We start from the raw sequence: 15,681 nt of genomic DNA, 5'->3' as shown, positions 1-15,681 counted from the left end.
GTCACAGGGCTCTCCATTGTTCCAGTGAAGGCTGCAGCTAACCCAGTCTCTCTCTTATCATCCCACAGATCCCTTTTCTTCAGAAGATGACCAACCCTCAAGCATGAAAACAATCCAATGCACCCTGACTCCAATACATCTCTCTTATGCACTCTTTAAATCAACAAGAAACACTTGAATACAAGAGTTGTTTTTTTACTACGAAAGAGTAGTCGTTCTCATTTCCTAGACCCCTGGTGCCTTGTCTCCTATAGGACCAGATCATCTGCATGGGCCACTGAATGTTTTTCTTTTAAAGAACAAAAAAAGCAACTGTTCATTTTATATTTTGTTTTTAAGAAGTTACCCCCATTGTGTTGTACTTACACTCCTCTACATTATAGAAGATGGGCATTCATCCTGATTTTTCTGTGCGGGCTTTATTCTGGTCTGAAAGGTCTCGCCTTGTGTCTTTGTAGTTTTTTTCATTGTGTTACAATTAGTACATTGGATATGCCCATGGTTTTTTACAGTTACTTGTGCAAGTGTTAAGTATTTCGTCACCCATTTTTATTGTTTCATTCTTATGTGCCTGTTAACCAACCAAGTGGCCAAACCTCAGGAAAAGTAATGGTTTGGCAATTCAAAAAGTTTAGTGATACTACAGTGAAATTCAATGAGAGATGTAGAAATGTACTCCCCCATCCTCATATCATTTGCCCTTTTCTTTACAAGAATCTTCACTTCATTCTTCATCTTGGGTATGGGAGAGGTGTGTCTTCTTAGGACAAGACATGCAAGACGCAGAAATGATACACATGAACACGTGTGCATCGATCTTCATGTCTGTATGAAGCCATATACCTTCAAGATTAGCCTTAATATAGAGACCCGGGAGTCCTGCTAGCTTTCCTGATCATCTGGATTACCTGTCAATCTAAGCTTTAATACTTGTTCTACTTCTTTCCAATTATTGAGACGTCATATGACAATATGCATTTCAGTCTCTTAGGGTAGCCAATGTTGTGTTATGTCACCTTGTGGTTCCATTCTTAAATTACATATACATTTTTATAAAGGATTTATCTCTACAGTTTACTAGACTCCTTAATTTCAGGATTTTACAAGGTGCTGCTTGATATCTTTGACTAGGAATTCAATACTGCCAAGACCTGTTGACCATCCAATCATTTATCAGCTATCTCCACATGCCTTACCCAATGTGCTTTAAACACAAGAAGAGATTTCAGTTTGTTTAGACGTTTGAGTTGGACTGGAGTTCATTTTAAGTCGTATTTATTTTATGAAAATATATTAGAGAGTTTGAGATTTCTAGACACTTGCTGAACCAATGTTGCTCCGGCCAAACGCTATGCCACGTCCATGGACGTTCTCCACAATGAGTCTGGATGAGTCATAATACCCTTATAACCTAGTGGTCAAACAAGGAAATGGTTCCAATCGTTTTTCCACAATTCATTTTTCCTGTAGGGGATTTTAGAAACACTTCAAATTTGGTCAGTGTTTCATGTAGGCTTACCTTGGTGTGACGTTGTGATAACCGTGTAAATCTCTCTAGGACAAAAACAAAGTAGATTTTGTCCCCCGAAAAAAAGAAGAAAACAAATTTATCTCTAGGACAAGGTGATTTTGATCAATATAGTAGCCTGTATTTACCCCCCAAAAATGAAATGCTAATTATCTGCTAATGTGGCTATCATAAAGAACTACAAATGCCATGATGATCTGAACAAAACTGCCAAATCGAGGCAAAGGTAAGAATCTCTGGATAAACTATCTAATGTTAGCTAAATTGAGTAATTAATAAATTGGCTACATTTCTTTAAATGGACAATTCTGTGAGTCGTCTTGTGCTTGTTTTAAATTGACACAATACCTGTTAGCAAAGGTGTCAGCTAGAGATGACGTGTAGGAGCTTGCAGGGATGTGTAGTCTTGCATTGTCTACTTTGATACTAATTAGCATTTTCAAATCTGAGTGTAAATATATTGCTAAAAGTCACCTTGTCCAAGAGAGATTTACATGGTTGTCAAAACGTCATGCCAGGGTAAGCCTACACGAAACACAGCCCTTATTTCAAGTGTTTCTAAAATTCCCTATGGTAAAAAATGAATGTTGGAAAAACGATTGAAACCATTTCCCTGTTTCACCACTTTGTTTTATGACACCACAACTGTGGGGCTCTATTATAGAAAGTACCTCCCCAATGATGTCTAGAATGCAACTCATTCAAATCTGATTGGTCCCAGAAACTGAAGGGTTGGGCCAGAACCAGAACAAATTGTAAAGTGGCGTTTTTAAAATGTGTCATTGGCTTTGATACTCTGATTGGTTAGAGATGATCCAATCACTGATGACTTTGTTTTGTACAACCATATAAATAAGAATGAATTCCACCCTTCATTTTGACATCACCACAATTGACTTGACCAATGCAGATATGTATTCACCAATGCACCAAAGTATGTAGCGAACATAGCGCAACGGAATAATTCAGTTTGTGTAGTCAGGCAAATGCATTTTATTTTACAGTAATGTTAACCTGCTGCCAATGCCAACGGTGGTATATCGCTGGTGTGGGGGAGAATCTAATCCCTACTGATCACCAAAAGTGTTTCTTTGGAAATACTGTATTTATTTTATTGTGCTTTTATTATATTCTCTGATGTAAGATTTACATCTTAGACCAGACCGTAACATTTTGAAGTGATAAATTGTGTGATACAGTACTGGAAACCAGAATGCAACCTGTATTCTGTTTGATGAAATGTCTGGTTTGAATTGTATAAAGTTGGAAATGTTGAACAGGGCCGTAGGCATGGGTGGACACAGGCCCACCCACTGGGGAGCCAGGCCCAAAAACAAAACAAAAATTATACAATACAATATTTCTGCAGGCCCATCCACCAACTAATTTCTTTCTATGCCCCTTATGTTGTGGGGTGATGTTCTATCTAAACATACTGAAGTCTTTCCCTGATCAAAATGTGTTTTTGTTCAGCTGAAAAACACCCATTGGATTTTAGACTTATTTTTGTGCCAATGTTCTTAAAAAAAAAATGGAATCGTGTATTATGGATAGTGTAATTTGATTTCAGCGGAGTAGAAGTAGCTTTCAGTTCAGGTAAATCTACCTTTCGAATCTAGAATTTAGTTGAAGACCAAACATTGTATGCCTTTAACTGTTATCTTTATCTATAGAGTATATACAGTGCATTCAGAAAGTATTCAGACTCCTTGACTTTTTCCACATTTGACTTTTCCTTCCAGAAGGATAACCATCTCTGCAGCACTCCACCAATCAGACCTTTATGGTTATGTCCAGACGGAAGCCACTCAGTAAAAGACACATGACATCCCGCTTGGAGTTTGCCAAAAGTCAGCTAAAGGACTCTCAGACCATGAGACACAAGATTCTCCGGTCTGATGAAACCAAGATTCAACTCTTTGTCCTGAATGACAAGCGTCAAGTCTGGAGGGAACCTGGCACCATCCCTACGGTGAAGCATGTTTTTCAGCTGCAGAAACTGGGAGACTAGTTAGGGTCGAGGAAAAAAAGAACAGAGCAAAGTACAAAGCGATCCTTGATGAAAATCTGCTCCAGAGTGCTCAGGACCTCAGACCTCAGGTTCACCTTCCAATAGGACAATGACACTAAGCACACAGCCAAGACAACGCAGGAGTGGCTTTGGGACTAGTCTCTGAATGTCCTTGAGTGGCCCAGCCAGAGCTCGGACTTGAACGCGATCGAAAATCTCTGGAGAGACCAGAAAATAGATGTGCAGCGATGCTCCCCATTCAACCTGACAGAGCTTTAGAGGATCTGCAGAGAAGCATGGGAGAAACTCCCCAAATACAGGTGTGCTAAGCTTGTAGCGTCATACCCAAGAAGACTCGAGGCTGTAATTGCTGCCAAAGGTGCTTCAACAAAGTACCGAGTAAAGGGTCTGAATGCTTAAGTAAATGTGATATTTTTTTTATTGTTTTTATTGTTAAATGTGATATTTTTTTTATTGTTGTAAATTTGCACACATGTATAACCAGGTCTGAATACTTTCCGAATGCAGTGTATTTATAATTTTAAAAAGATTGCACATTATTGAAATATACAATATCTATTCAGACTTAATAAATGTGTTTATGTGAATTTGTCTATTTTGGATTTATATAGATTGTTACATTACATACTACTGGAAAACTGGTCCCAAATGGATATTTCAGCATGTGAACATGTGACCCTCATATCCTCCAGTCTTGCTGTTGCAAAGTATTATTCACTTCCCTGTAATACATATTCTGCCACCTCATACAGTTTCCTCAGTATTCTTTCAGAGAATCAGGTACCAGTGGCCTGTTACATTATCCTCGTCCCATAACTCTTATGCTGTAGCCAACTTGTCTAGCATGACAACGACACATACAGTATGAATATGGCTAATGTTATCAGCCTTAACATCAAAACAAAAAAAAACATAATTGTGTATGTTTGATTAACCACGGCTCTTCTGCATTCACATCTCACTCATTATTTACTGTTAATTATAATGTCCCAAGAAAGTGGGGAAACATGTTGATGGTTAAGACATGATGCAAATCTATTGCATAGTTGTTAGCTCCCCTTACAAATGATACGGGGCGGCAGCGTAGCCTAGTGGTTAGAGCGTTGGACTAGTAACCGGAAGGTTGCAAGTTCAAACCCCCGAGCTGACATGGTACAAATCTGTCGTTCTGCCCCTGAACAGGCAGTTAACCCACTGTTCCCAGGCCGTCATTGAAAATAAGAATGTGTTCTTAACTGACTTGCCTGGTTAAATAAAAGTTTAAAAAAATACAAATCTATTGCATAGTTGTTAGCTCCCCTTACAAATGATACAAATCTATTGCATAGTTGTTAGCTCCCCTTACAAATGATACAAATCTATTGCATAGTTGTTAGCTCCCCTTACAAATGATACAAATCTATTGCATAGTTGTTAGCTCCCCTTACAAATGATACAAATCTATTGCATAGTTGTTAGCTCCCCTTACAAATGATACAAATCTATTGCATAGTTGTTAGCTCCCCTTACAAATGATACAAATCTAATGTCAGGGCAAAAGAGTCCCCAGTTCCTTATCCTAGCAAACCACTTCCCTATTTTACAACTGAAAAATATGGATTTTATTTTTTGCAACGTCTAACATAGCAAAGAGAAATTAACTATACATGACTCAATATTGCATATTAATTTGCCTCAAGTCTACCCAGGGATGTTGCTAGATGTCCACAAGTGGTGGGGGAAAATGTTCATGTCTACCTGACCTGTTGTGTTTACTGAACAAGAGATCACTTATAGGTCGAGCATAGGTGACTTACAGGAGGGCACTCTAGGGTCCACATAGTTGTCTTAGCAGCCCAGCAGAACCAATCAAGCTGTTCTGGTGGTAGCGCATCATGTTGTGGAGAGGCAGGTACTCTGGCTCATCATCAGGTAGTGGTTGATTGGGCTGTGATGGCCAGAGCTCCTTGTTCACCCCCAGCTCCAGGCCTGGCCTCTCATACTGGGTCTGAGCATGGAGCAGCTTCCCCTGGGGGCTCACTGAGTTGATCCCAAACCCTTCCCTGCTGTGGATCCTGTTGAGCATGTCGGTGAGGGACCAAGGGCTGCCGGACACCGAGGGGGAGGGGCTCTTCTCCAGGCTACGCAGGGCACTCTCAGGTACGTGCATCCTGCTGACCTTTGGGGGCAGGGGGAGAGGGTAGTCAAACTCAGCCTGATGGTGCTGTGGCTGCTGCTGCTGAGGCTGGTGGTCTGATGTGTGGCTGTGGCTATGGGAGAGTTCTGGTGCTGGACCACTTGGACCTCCTCGGTGGTGAGGTGGGTGAGGCCCCACTGGTTTCCTGCTCTGCACCTGGGGCCTCCTGAAGCCAACAGACCCTAGGTGGTGAGTCTGGCCCAGTGGAGGGTGTGGGAGGAAGAGAGGAGAAGCAACGTTTGATAAACCAGTATGCCTGGCTTCGTTATGCTGCCCAGGGCTGAAATAGAACAATAGAGTACAGTTTCAGAATATTAGCCTAGTTTTTATTTTTCTATTTATCCAATAACCATACTATAGAAATACTGGACTGGTAAGAAGAAGCATTATGATTCTCGTTCACAATTTATTGCTGATGATTTGATTTAATACACTTTTAAGATTGAAAATGGCCTTGATCATCTGACCTGCCATAGTCCCTGGTAGTAAGTGTGTTGTATGTGTGGGTGTTGTGGGTCATTGTGTCCTGGACCCCCCATCCCTCCTGGCCACAGTTCATGAAGGCAGAGATTAAGGGGTTATGTGCAGCAGAGAGAGATGTGATGTCATCAGTCCTGGATCCTGCTGCACCATAAGAATTCGCTGAGCTAGAGCTTGAGACGATGACAACAGCCTCATCATCTGACTCCACTGGTCTGGATCCTACTGAAACAATGAGGACAGGACAGAAAAGAACAGGGCCCGTATTCATAAAGTGTCTCAGAAAAGGAGTGCTGATCTAGGATCCATGTAATCGTATTCATCATTATTAAATGGCAAACTGATCCTAGATCAGCACTCCAACTCTGAGACACTATGAATACAGGCTTAGATGCTAGAACAGTAAGGAAAGAAGATGCATGGAGATTCCTTCACCTTCTACTTTGACAAACTCTTTAAAATGTCCTAAAAATGAACTTTAGAGGACGGGTATAGAATGACTACGTAGATAGCCTACTACAGTCTTTGGATGGTCTCAAAATGAAATAATGACACCTGCTGGCTATTTTTTTGAGCAGTTTCCTTTTCCCATGTTAGGAAAGATCAATAGACAGCTGGCTTGACTTTCATAGCTAGATTTTTCATAGTATGAAATAGAAATACGTTCTTTAGAAATTAGGTGTAATGTTTACAATTTTCTTTACAGATGTTTGAATAAACTCTGTTATTAACTCTGTATGTGACTATACCATTGGAAGATTTCAATTCCATCGGGAGTTGTCTTTCATTTAGTTTTTCGGAGCTCTGACCTTCCTTTTCTCTGAACCTACAGAGAGAAACTATTGTCATTATTCACAGTTTCTTATGAACATGATAGTGATGTATACCAGTAAAATGGAAAAGAACATGTCACTTAATTGATCAGTGAGTCGACTAAGTACTATTCCAATTCTGCACAATCATCATGTCTTCCACTGAGCAAACAATTCAACGGTTTACCAAGAGGAACATATTGGGGACGATATAATTGACAAACACATTTGATAGTTATTCTGAGTCATACTGGGAGGAGTATTGTATCATTTTCAAGTGAGTTGCTGTTCATGTTTCAAGCTACTAGAAGGCTGTCTCTCACCTTTTTCTGTTCAGCCCATTGTCTATCTTGTCTATCTTGAGCTTTGTTATCTGTTGGGTAAATTAGCACGTCTCATTTATTATAAACTCAGCAAAACAAATAGACGTCCTCTCACTGTCAACTGCGTTTACTTTCAGCAAACTTAACATGTGGAAATATTTGTACATAGCCTTGGAGCTCCAGTCAGTGCTCTTGTTGTTAATTCCTCTCTGATTTACTCCAAACTCGAACTCAGTGATATGCACTTGAGATGTGATTAGGACAGCTATCCCCTATACCTTTCCCTCCCATATGGAAGAAGACAGAGGTGTGTATGTGTGTGTGTGTGTTAAGTGTTGGAACATCAATCAGAACCCCACTTTGATCTTTACACAGTTTAAAGTAGCCTACATGTTGTTGTGTGAAAAGAGGGGAGCAGGAAGGGGGAGGTTGGTGTTCAGTATAGGCAGTGAGGCATTGGGGTTCCCCAACTTCAAAACCCTCAACTCCCAGGCCAGGTGCTAATCACCTGGGCAGTTTGGCAGTTTGGCCTGCCATTACTACAGGAAGCTGGTCCTGGCTCCTTTATTATACTGGCTGACCAGACAGACACAAGACAGAAGGCAGGGGAGTGTCAATGCAAAGGTGTGTGTCGAGTGACACCTTGCTCCCTAAGTAACGATCTCCAGTCCACTGGAATTCTGCTCTACGGGGATGGCCTGGCTCTTTGAGATGTGGCTTGGTTATGATAAATATCATCATGATACCAAAAATATCTAAACACTTCTGAGCTTCTCTAATGTAGTAAATGCTGTCACAAAAATATATATTTGTCTTTGGTCTTCAAGGCAGAAGGGTGAAATTATTAATGTGGTTGTATGATTAAATAATATTTTAAATTATCATTAGGAATGGATAAATCATTCTACATATGAAATACGTATTTGAGAGAACTTACAAATCTCTTATCCCAGCATATGAAGAGGGCCTACACAGAACTTGTATGGACTGGAGACTCATGTTCTGCTCTTCTGCTCATATGTTATGTAGAGGTAAATCAGAACATTACAGAACATTTATATGAATGTCTATGAAGAAAATGTAGTCTGATTTAGATGTGAAATGTGAAATTGCATTCTTACAAAGTAAAGCAAATTTATGTTATTATTATTTTTTATTCCAAACTTAAATAAATTACGTTTTTGTCCTCCTGCTCTTCAATGTCTGGCTGGCCGCAGAAATACATTTGGATTTGAATGCGCTGTAAAAAATATATATATATGTTTTTATTTATTTTTATTTTACCTTTATTTAACCAGGTAGGCAAGTTGAGAACAAGTTCACATTTACAATTGCGACTTGGCCAAGATAAAGCAAAGCAGTTTGACACATACAACAACACAGAGTTAGTTACACATGGAGTAAAACAAACATGCAGTCAATAATACAGTAGAAAAATAAGTCCATATACGATGTGAGCAAATGAGGTGAGATAATGGAGGTAAAGGCAAAAGAAAGGCCATGTTGGTGAAGTAAATACAATATAGCAAGTGAAACACTGGAATGGTAGATTTGCAGTGGAAGAATGTGCAAAGTAGAGATAGAAATAATGGGGTGCAAAGGAGCAAAATAAATAAATACAGTAGGAGAAGAGGTAGTTGTTTGGGCTAAATTATAGATGGGCTATATACAGGTGCAGTAATCTGTGAGCTGCTCTGACAGCTGGTGCTTAAAGCTAGTGAGGGAGATAAGTGTTTCCAGCTTCAGAGATTTTTGTAGTTCGTTCCAGTCATTGGCAGCAGAGAACTGGAAGGAGAGGCGGCCAAAGAAAGAATTGGTTTGGGGGGTGACCAGAGAGATATACCTGCTGGAACATGTGCTACAGGTGGGTGCTGCTATGGTGACCAGCGAGCTGAGTTTAGGGGGGACTTTACCTAGCAGGGTCTTGTAGATGACCTGGAGCCAGTGGGTTTGGCGACGAGTATGAAGCGAGGGCCAGCCAACGAGAGCATACAGGTCGCAGTGGTGGGTAGTATATGGGGCTTTGGTGACAAAATGGATGGCACTGTGATAGACTGCATCCAATGTGTAGGGTATTGGAGGCTATTTTGTAAATGACATCGCCCGAAGTCGAGGATCAGTAGGATGGTCAGTTTTACGAGGGTATGTTTGGCAGCATGAGTGAAGGATGCTTTGTTGCAAAATAGGAAGCCGGTTCTAGATTTAACTTTGGATTGGAGATGTTTGATGTGAGTCTGGAAGGAGAGTTTACAGTCTAACCAGACACCTAGGTATTTGTAGTTGTCCACATATTCTAAGTCAGAACATTCCAGAGTAGTGATGCTGGACGGTCGGGCAGGTGCAGGCAGCGATCGGTTGAAGAGCATGCATTTAGTTTTACTTGTATTTAAGAGCAGTTGGTGGCCACGGAAGGAGAGTTGTTATGGCATTGAAGCTAGTCTGGAGGGTTGTTAACACAGTGTCCAAAGAAGGGCCAGAAGTATACAGAATGGTGTCGTCTGCGTAGAGGTGGATCAGAGACTCACCAGCAGCAAGAGCGACATCATTGATGTATACAGAGAAGAGAGTCGGCCCAAGAATTTAACCCTGTGGTACCCCCATAGAGACTGCCAGAGGCCCGGACAACAGGCCCTCCGATTTGACACACTGAACTTTATCAGAGAAGTAGTTGGTGAACCAGGCGAGGCAATCATTTAAGAAACCAAGGCTATCGAGTCTGCCGATGAGGATGTGGTGATTGACAGAGTCGAAAGCCTTGGCCAGGTCAATGAATACGGCTGCACAGTATTGTTTCTTATCGATGGCGGTTAAGATATCGTTTATGACCTTGAGCGTGGCTGAGGTGCACCCATGACCAGCTCTGAAACCAGAAATCTCCATTTATTTCCCTGGTGCCTGGTGTCCCTCCAACTCTTTGCTGATAAGGAGTTGGAGGGACACCAGGCACCTCAATGGTGCCGCCCAGATAGGCCTGCTTACGTCTTTATCTGTAGGATCAACCCGACCACTCACACCCCCTTGATCCTCCGCCCAAACTCGGGAGCCTGTTTCCACAGTAACTGGGCTAAGTTGTCGCCGCCACCTCTGTCCTCACCCCAAACCGTGTCACCCGACACCTCCCACGTGCATCATACATATTTATTTCAATTTTGTTGAAATATGATACAAATATTGTGCCAGAAAATATGCCAACCACAATGAATGCTCCAGAAAGATGGTTGCAGTTATGTTTGATATGTAGATGATTCAAACCACTAACATTTACATCAAGAAGAGTCATTGCATAATATTCAGTTGAAATCAGCTGCTGATAGTTGGATACCCTTTCCTTTGTAGTCAACATCTAAAACACAATTGATTGCATTTGCCATGACGTGAACTATAAGGTATTTGTAGTGGGGAAGAACTGTAAATTATTATACAGTACCAGTCAAAGGTTTGGACACACCTACTCATAACAGGGTTTTTCTTTATTTTTGTAATGAATACTCAGGGAGAAAAGGGTGTAGATTTACGTGCAGAGTGCGGCTGATGTTTATTAAGCCTTCGCAGAAGGCAGGAATCGTGGTCACAAAAACAAACAATAACTCACAACCATACAAACAGAAAGAACTGAACTAACTAGGGAGCTGATGAGACCAGGTGAGAAACAATCACAGGTGAAAACAATGAACAAAATGAAAGACAGGGCTACGTTCCAAAACACAAAGAAACAGAGCTACGTTCAAGAACAAAGAAAAAGAACACAAGGTTGACTAAGAAAAGAAAAGCAGAACCTTACCATTTAAAAAAAATTCTACATTGTAGAATAATAGTGAAGACATCACAACTATGAAATACCACATATGGAATCATGTTGTAACCAAAAAAGTGTTAAACAAATCAAAATATATGTTATATTTGAGATTCTTCAAAGTAGCCACCCTTTGCCTTGGTGACAGGTTTGCACACTCTTGACATTTTCTCAACCAGCTTCAGCTGGAATGCTTTTCAATTAATAGGTGTGCCTTGTTAAAAGTTAATTGTGAAATTTATTTCCTTCTTAATGCGTTGTGTTATGACAAGGTAGGGGTGCTATACAGAAGATAGCCCTATTTGGTAAAATACAAAGTCCATATTATGGCAAGAACCGCTTAACTAAACAGAGAAACAACAGCCAATCATTACTTTAAGACATGAAGGTCAGTAAATCCGGAAAATTTCAAGAACTTTTAAAGTTTTTTCAAGTGCAGTCGCAAAAACCATCAAGCGCTATAATGAAACTGGCTCTCATGAGGACCGCCACAGGAAAGGAAGACCCCCAGTTACCTCTGCTGCAGAGGATAAGTTCATTAGACTTAACTGCACCTCAGAAATTGCAGCCCAAATAAATGCTTCACAGAGTTCAAGTAACAGACACATCTCAACATCAACTGTTCAGAGGAGGCTGCATGAATCAGGCCTTCATGATCAAATTTCTGCAAAGAAACCACTACTAAAGGACACCAATACGAAGAAGAGACTTACTTGGGCCATGAAACATGAGCAATGGACATTAGAACGGTGGAAATCTGTCCTTTGGTCTGATGAATCCAAAGTTTTGATTTTTGGTTACAACCGCTGTGTCTTTGTGAATGGATGATCTCCGCAAGTGGGATTCCCACCGTGAAGCATGGAGGAGGAGGTGTGATGGTGCTTTGCTGATGACACTGTCAGTGATTTATTTTTAATTCAAGGCACACTTAACCAGCATGGATACCACAGCATTCTGCAGTGATACGCCATCCCATCTGGTTTGAGTTTGTTGGGACTATCATTTGTTTTTCAACAGGACAATGGTCCAAAATACACCCCCAGGCTGTATAATTGCTATTTGACCAAGGAGAGTGATGGAGTGCTGAATCAGATGACCTGGCCTCCACAGTCATCCGACCTCAACCCAATTGAGATGGTTTGGGATGAGTTGGACAGCAGAGTGAAGAAAAAGGAGACAAGTGCTCAGCATATGTGGGAACTCCTTCAAGACTGTTGGAAAAGCATTCCTCATAAAGCTGTCATTGTAAATAAGAATTTGTTCTTAACTGATTTGCCTAGTTAAATAAAGGTTAAATAAAATAAAACATTAAAAGCTGTTTGAGAGAATGCCAAGAGTGTGCAAAGCTGTCATCAAGGCAAAGGGTGGCTACTTTGAAGAATCTAAAATATACAATATATTTTGATTTGTTTAACACTTTTTTGTTACTACATGATTCCATATGTGTTATTTCATAGTTTTGATGTCTTCACTATTATTCTACAATGTAGAAAATAGTAAATATAATGAAAAACCCTGAAATTAGTAGGTGTGTCCGAACACATTTTTGAAATTCAGAAATTATTTCAGTTGGCTGTTTCTTAGGATGTCCACTTAAGGTCATAATGTTTCATTATTCAGTGACTTCAATAATCAGTTCAGTGGAGGTCATGTTTGAACAATAGGCAATGTTTGCTTGGGTGAGTTTGAATGTTGACAAAAGAGACAGACAATTTGTTAAACAAAACACCTTTTAAAATGGAAGCTGGAAATAAATCTGCCAAAATAAGGCCAAAAAACTGGAGAAAAATATTTCTTAAGAAAAACTTGCTTTGAAATGGGTGTGTACGGGGGCATGGAGGGGTGTCAGACGAGATGTCAAACACCTGATGTTGCAAAACTGTTTGGGGTCTGATTAGAAGGGGTGGGGCGCATCATTAGATCAGAGGCAAACAGGACAAGACCCAGAGCATGATAGATAAGGGGGCCACAGCTCTGATGTCATTACCATATGCAAATGAACTGGTGGCCTTAAAGGAGACCTTTGCGAGCTGTCATGAGTCTGTGAACAATGTGGTGGTGTTGGAGACGTGCTGGCTGTTGTAAGTAAACCAGAGCAGCGTGGTAATAGAAAACAACCAATGCCCTTAATTAACACTTTTTTATTCAAGAGAGAGGACAATGCAGACAGACCAGACATTGAGGTGAGGTGAACATTTAAAGGCCCACTATCTGAAATGTACAGACGTTTTGATCACTTAACCCAGTCACGCTAAACCTCTGAAGTTGTCAATTGGGCTTCATTTGAAGGGGATAATTAGGGGAGAGAGCTGATGTTTAGTGGTTTAGAGAAAGTCCTCTATTAAGATGCTCTGCAAGTGGTTTATTTTAGTTAACTACAAGCAATTACAAAAAGAAAACTCATATACATGGTATCGGTATATAATGCAATAGGACTTCAATAGATTTGATTAAAAAATTTATGTGGATCATGCGTGAATTTGTTGTCTGAGAAAATTATTATTTTTTATTCCAAACTTAAATAAATTACGTTTTTGTCCTCCTGCTCTTCAATGTCTGGCTGGCCGCAGAAATACATTTGGATTTGAATGCGCTGTAAAAAAAATATATGTATGTATACAGAATGGTGTCGTCTGCGTAGAGGTGGATCAGAGACTCACCAGCAGCAAGAGCGACATCATTGATGTATACAGAGAAGAGAGTCGGCCCAAGAATTTAACCCTGTGGTACCCCCATAGAGACTGCCAGAGGCCCGGACAACAGGCCCTCCGATTTGACACACTGAACTTTATCAGAGAAGTAGTTGGTGAACCAGGCGAGGCAATCATTTAAGAAACCAAGGCTATCGAGTCTGCCGATGAGGATGTGGTGATTGACAGAGTCGAAAGCCTTGGCCAGGTCAATGAATACGGCTGCACAGTATTGTTTCTTATCGATGGCGGTTAAGATATCGTTTATGACCTTGAGCGTGGCTGAGGTGCACCCATGACCAGCTCTGAAACCAGAAATCTCCATTTATTTCCCTGGTGCCTGGTGTCCCTCCAACTCTTTGCTGATAAGGAGTTGGAGGGACACCAGGCACCTCAATGGTGCCGCCCAGATAGGCCTGCTTACGTCTTTATCTGTAGGATCAACCCGACCACTCACACCCCCTTGATCCTCCGCCCAAACTCGGGAGCCTGTTTCCACAGTAACTGGGCTAAGTTGTCGCCGCCACCTCTGTCCTCACCCCAAACCGTGTCACCCGACACCTCCCACGTGCATCATACATATTTATTTCAATTTTGTTGAAATATGATACAAATATTGTGCCAGAAAATATGCCAACCACAATGAATGCTCCAGAAAGATGGTTGCAGTTATGTTTGATATGTAGATGATTCAAACCACTAACATTTACATCAAGAAGAGTCATTGCATAATATTCAGTTGAAATCAGCTGCTGATAGTTGGATACCCTTTCCTTTGTAGTCAACATCTAAAACACAATTGATTGCATTTGCCATGACGTGAACTATAAGGTATTTGTAGTGGGGAAGAACTGTAAATTATTATACAGTACCAGTCAAAGGTTTGGACACACCTACTCATAACAGGGTTTTTCTTTATTTTTGTAATGAATACTCAGGGAGAAAAGGGTGTAGATTTACGTGCAGAGTGCGGCTGATGTTTATTAAGCCTTCGCAGAAGGCAGGAATCGTGGTCACAAAAACAAACAATAACTCACAACCATACAAACAGAAAGAACTGAACTAACTAGGGAGCTGATGAGACCAGGTGAGAAACAATCACAGGTGAAAACAATGAACAAAATGAAAGACAGGGCTACGTTCCAAAACACAAAGAAACAGAGCTACGTTCAAGAACAAAGAAAAAGAACACAAGGTTGACTAAGAAAAGAAAAGCAGAACCTTACCATTTAAAAAAAATTCTACATTGTAGAATAATAGTGAAGACATCACAACTATGAAATACCACATATGGAATCATGTTGTAACCAAAAAAGTGTTAAACAAATCAAAATATATGTTATATTTGAGATTCTTCAAAGTAGCCACCCTTTGCCTTGGTGACAGGTTTGCACACTCTTGACATTTTCTCAACCAGCTTCAGCTGGAATGCTTTTCAATTAATAGGTGTGCCTTGTTAAAAGTTAATTGTGAAATTTATTTCCTTCTTAATGCGTTGTGTTATGACAAGGTAGGGGTGCTATACAGAAGATAGCCCTATTTGGTAAAATACAAAGTCCATATTATGGCAAGAACCGCTTAACTAAACAGAGAAACAACAGCCAATCATTACTTTAAGACATGAAGGTCAGTAAATCCGGAAAATTTCAAGAACTTTTAAAGTTTTTTCAAGTGCAGTCGCAAAAACCATCAAGCGCTATAATGAAACTGGCTCTCATGAGGACCGCCACAGGAAAGGAAGACCCCCAGTTACCTCTGCTGCAGAGGATAAGTTCATTAGACTTAACTGCACCTCAGAAATTGCAGCCCAAATAAATGCTTCACAGAGTTCAAGTAACAGACACATC

General features: G+C 40.5%; 2 protein-coding genes across 11 annotated transcripts in view; one reads left to right on the top strand and one right to left on the bottom strand.

Moving 5' to 3' along the window:
- The window catches only part of LOC109872901 (flotillin-2a-like), a 37,993-nt gene extending 33,686 nt beyond the window's left edge, over positions 1 to 4,307 (top strand). For 7 of the 9 annotated variants that reach the window (XM_020464323.2, XM_031808317.1, XM_031808316.1 and 4 more), the window contains one exon: positions 69 to 1,075. In XM_020464323.2, the coding sequence (XP_020319912.1) occupies positions 69 to 107 (39 nt within the window). In that variant the 3' untranslated portion in view covers positions 108 to 1,075. Of the gene's footprint in view, positions 1 to 68 lie in introns of all 9 variants that reach the window. The other 2 variants (XR_004206021.1, XM_031808315.1) reach the window with 1 other exon arrangement.
- Positions 4,308 to 4,759: 452 nt separating this feature from the next.
- Positions 4,760 to 7,368, bottom strand: LOC116358138 (T-box transcription factor TBX6L-like). 2 transcript variants are annotated; one of them, XM_031808313.1, is made up of 3 exons: positions 6,966 to 7,368; positions 6,204 to 6,441; positions 4,760 to 6,016 (listed from the first exon to the last, which is right to left on the bottom strand). In XM_031808313.1, the coding sequence occupies exons 1-3, from the start codon at positions 7,063 to 7,065 to the stop codon at positions 5,368 to 5,370; spliced, it is 987 nt and encodes a 328-aa protein (XP_031664173.1). In that variant the 5' UTR covers positions 7,066 to 7,368; the 3' UTR covers positions 4,760 to 5,367. The 2 variants fall into 2 exon arrangements, with proteins under 2 accessions (XP_031664173.1, XP_031664174.1); XM_031808314.1 differs by having other exon boundaries at positions 6,204 to 6,438.
- Between the last annotated feature and the right edge of the window lie 8,313 nt (positions 7,369 to 15,681).

This window comes from Oncorhynchus kisutch, linkage group LG28 (assembly GCF_002021735.2).
Source record: "Oncorhynchus kisutch isolate 150728-3 linkage group LG28, Okis_V2, whole genome shotgun sequence".
Taxonomy (NCBI): domain Eukaryota; kingdom Metazoa; phylum Chordata; class Actinopteri; order Salmoniformes; family Salmonidae; genus Oncorhynchus; species Oncorhynchus kisutch.
Note: the sequence above shows the minus strand (reverse complement) of the source record. Positions and strands in the feature narration are given on the sequence as shown.

Excerpts from the sequence above, each read along its gene's own strand:
- LOC116358138 (XM_031808313.1), bottom strand. The coding sequence starts at position 7,065 with ATGACAATAGTTTCTCTCTGTAGGTTCAGAGAAAAGGAAGGTCAGAGC. Across the intron at positions 6,442-6,965 it reads GGAATTGAAATCTTCCAATG|TAGGATCCAGACCAGTGGAG; the intron begins GTATAGTCACAT and ends TCATTGTTTCAG. Across the intron at positions 6,017-6,203 it reads ACTACCAGGGACTATGGCAG|CCCTGGGCAGCATAACGAAG; the intron begins GTCAGATGATCA and ends GTTCTATTTCAG.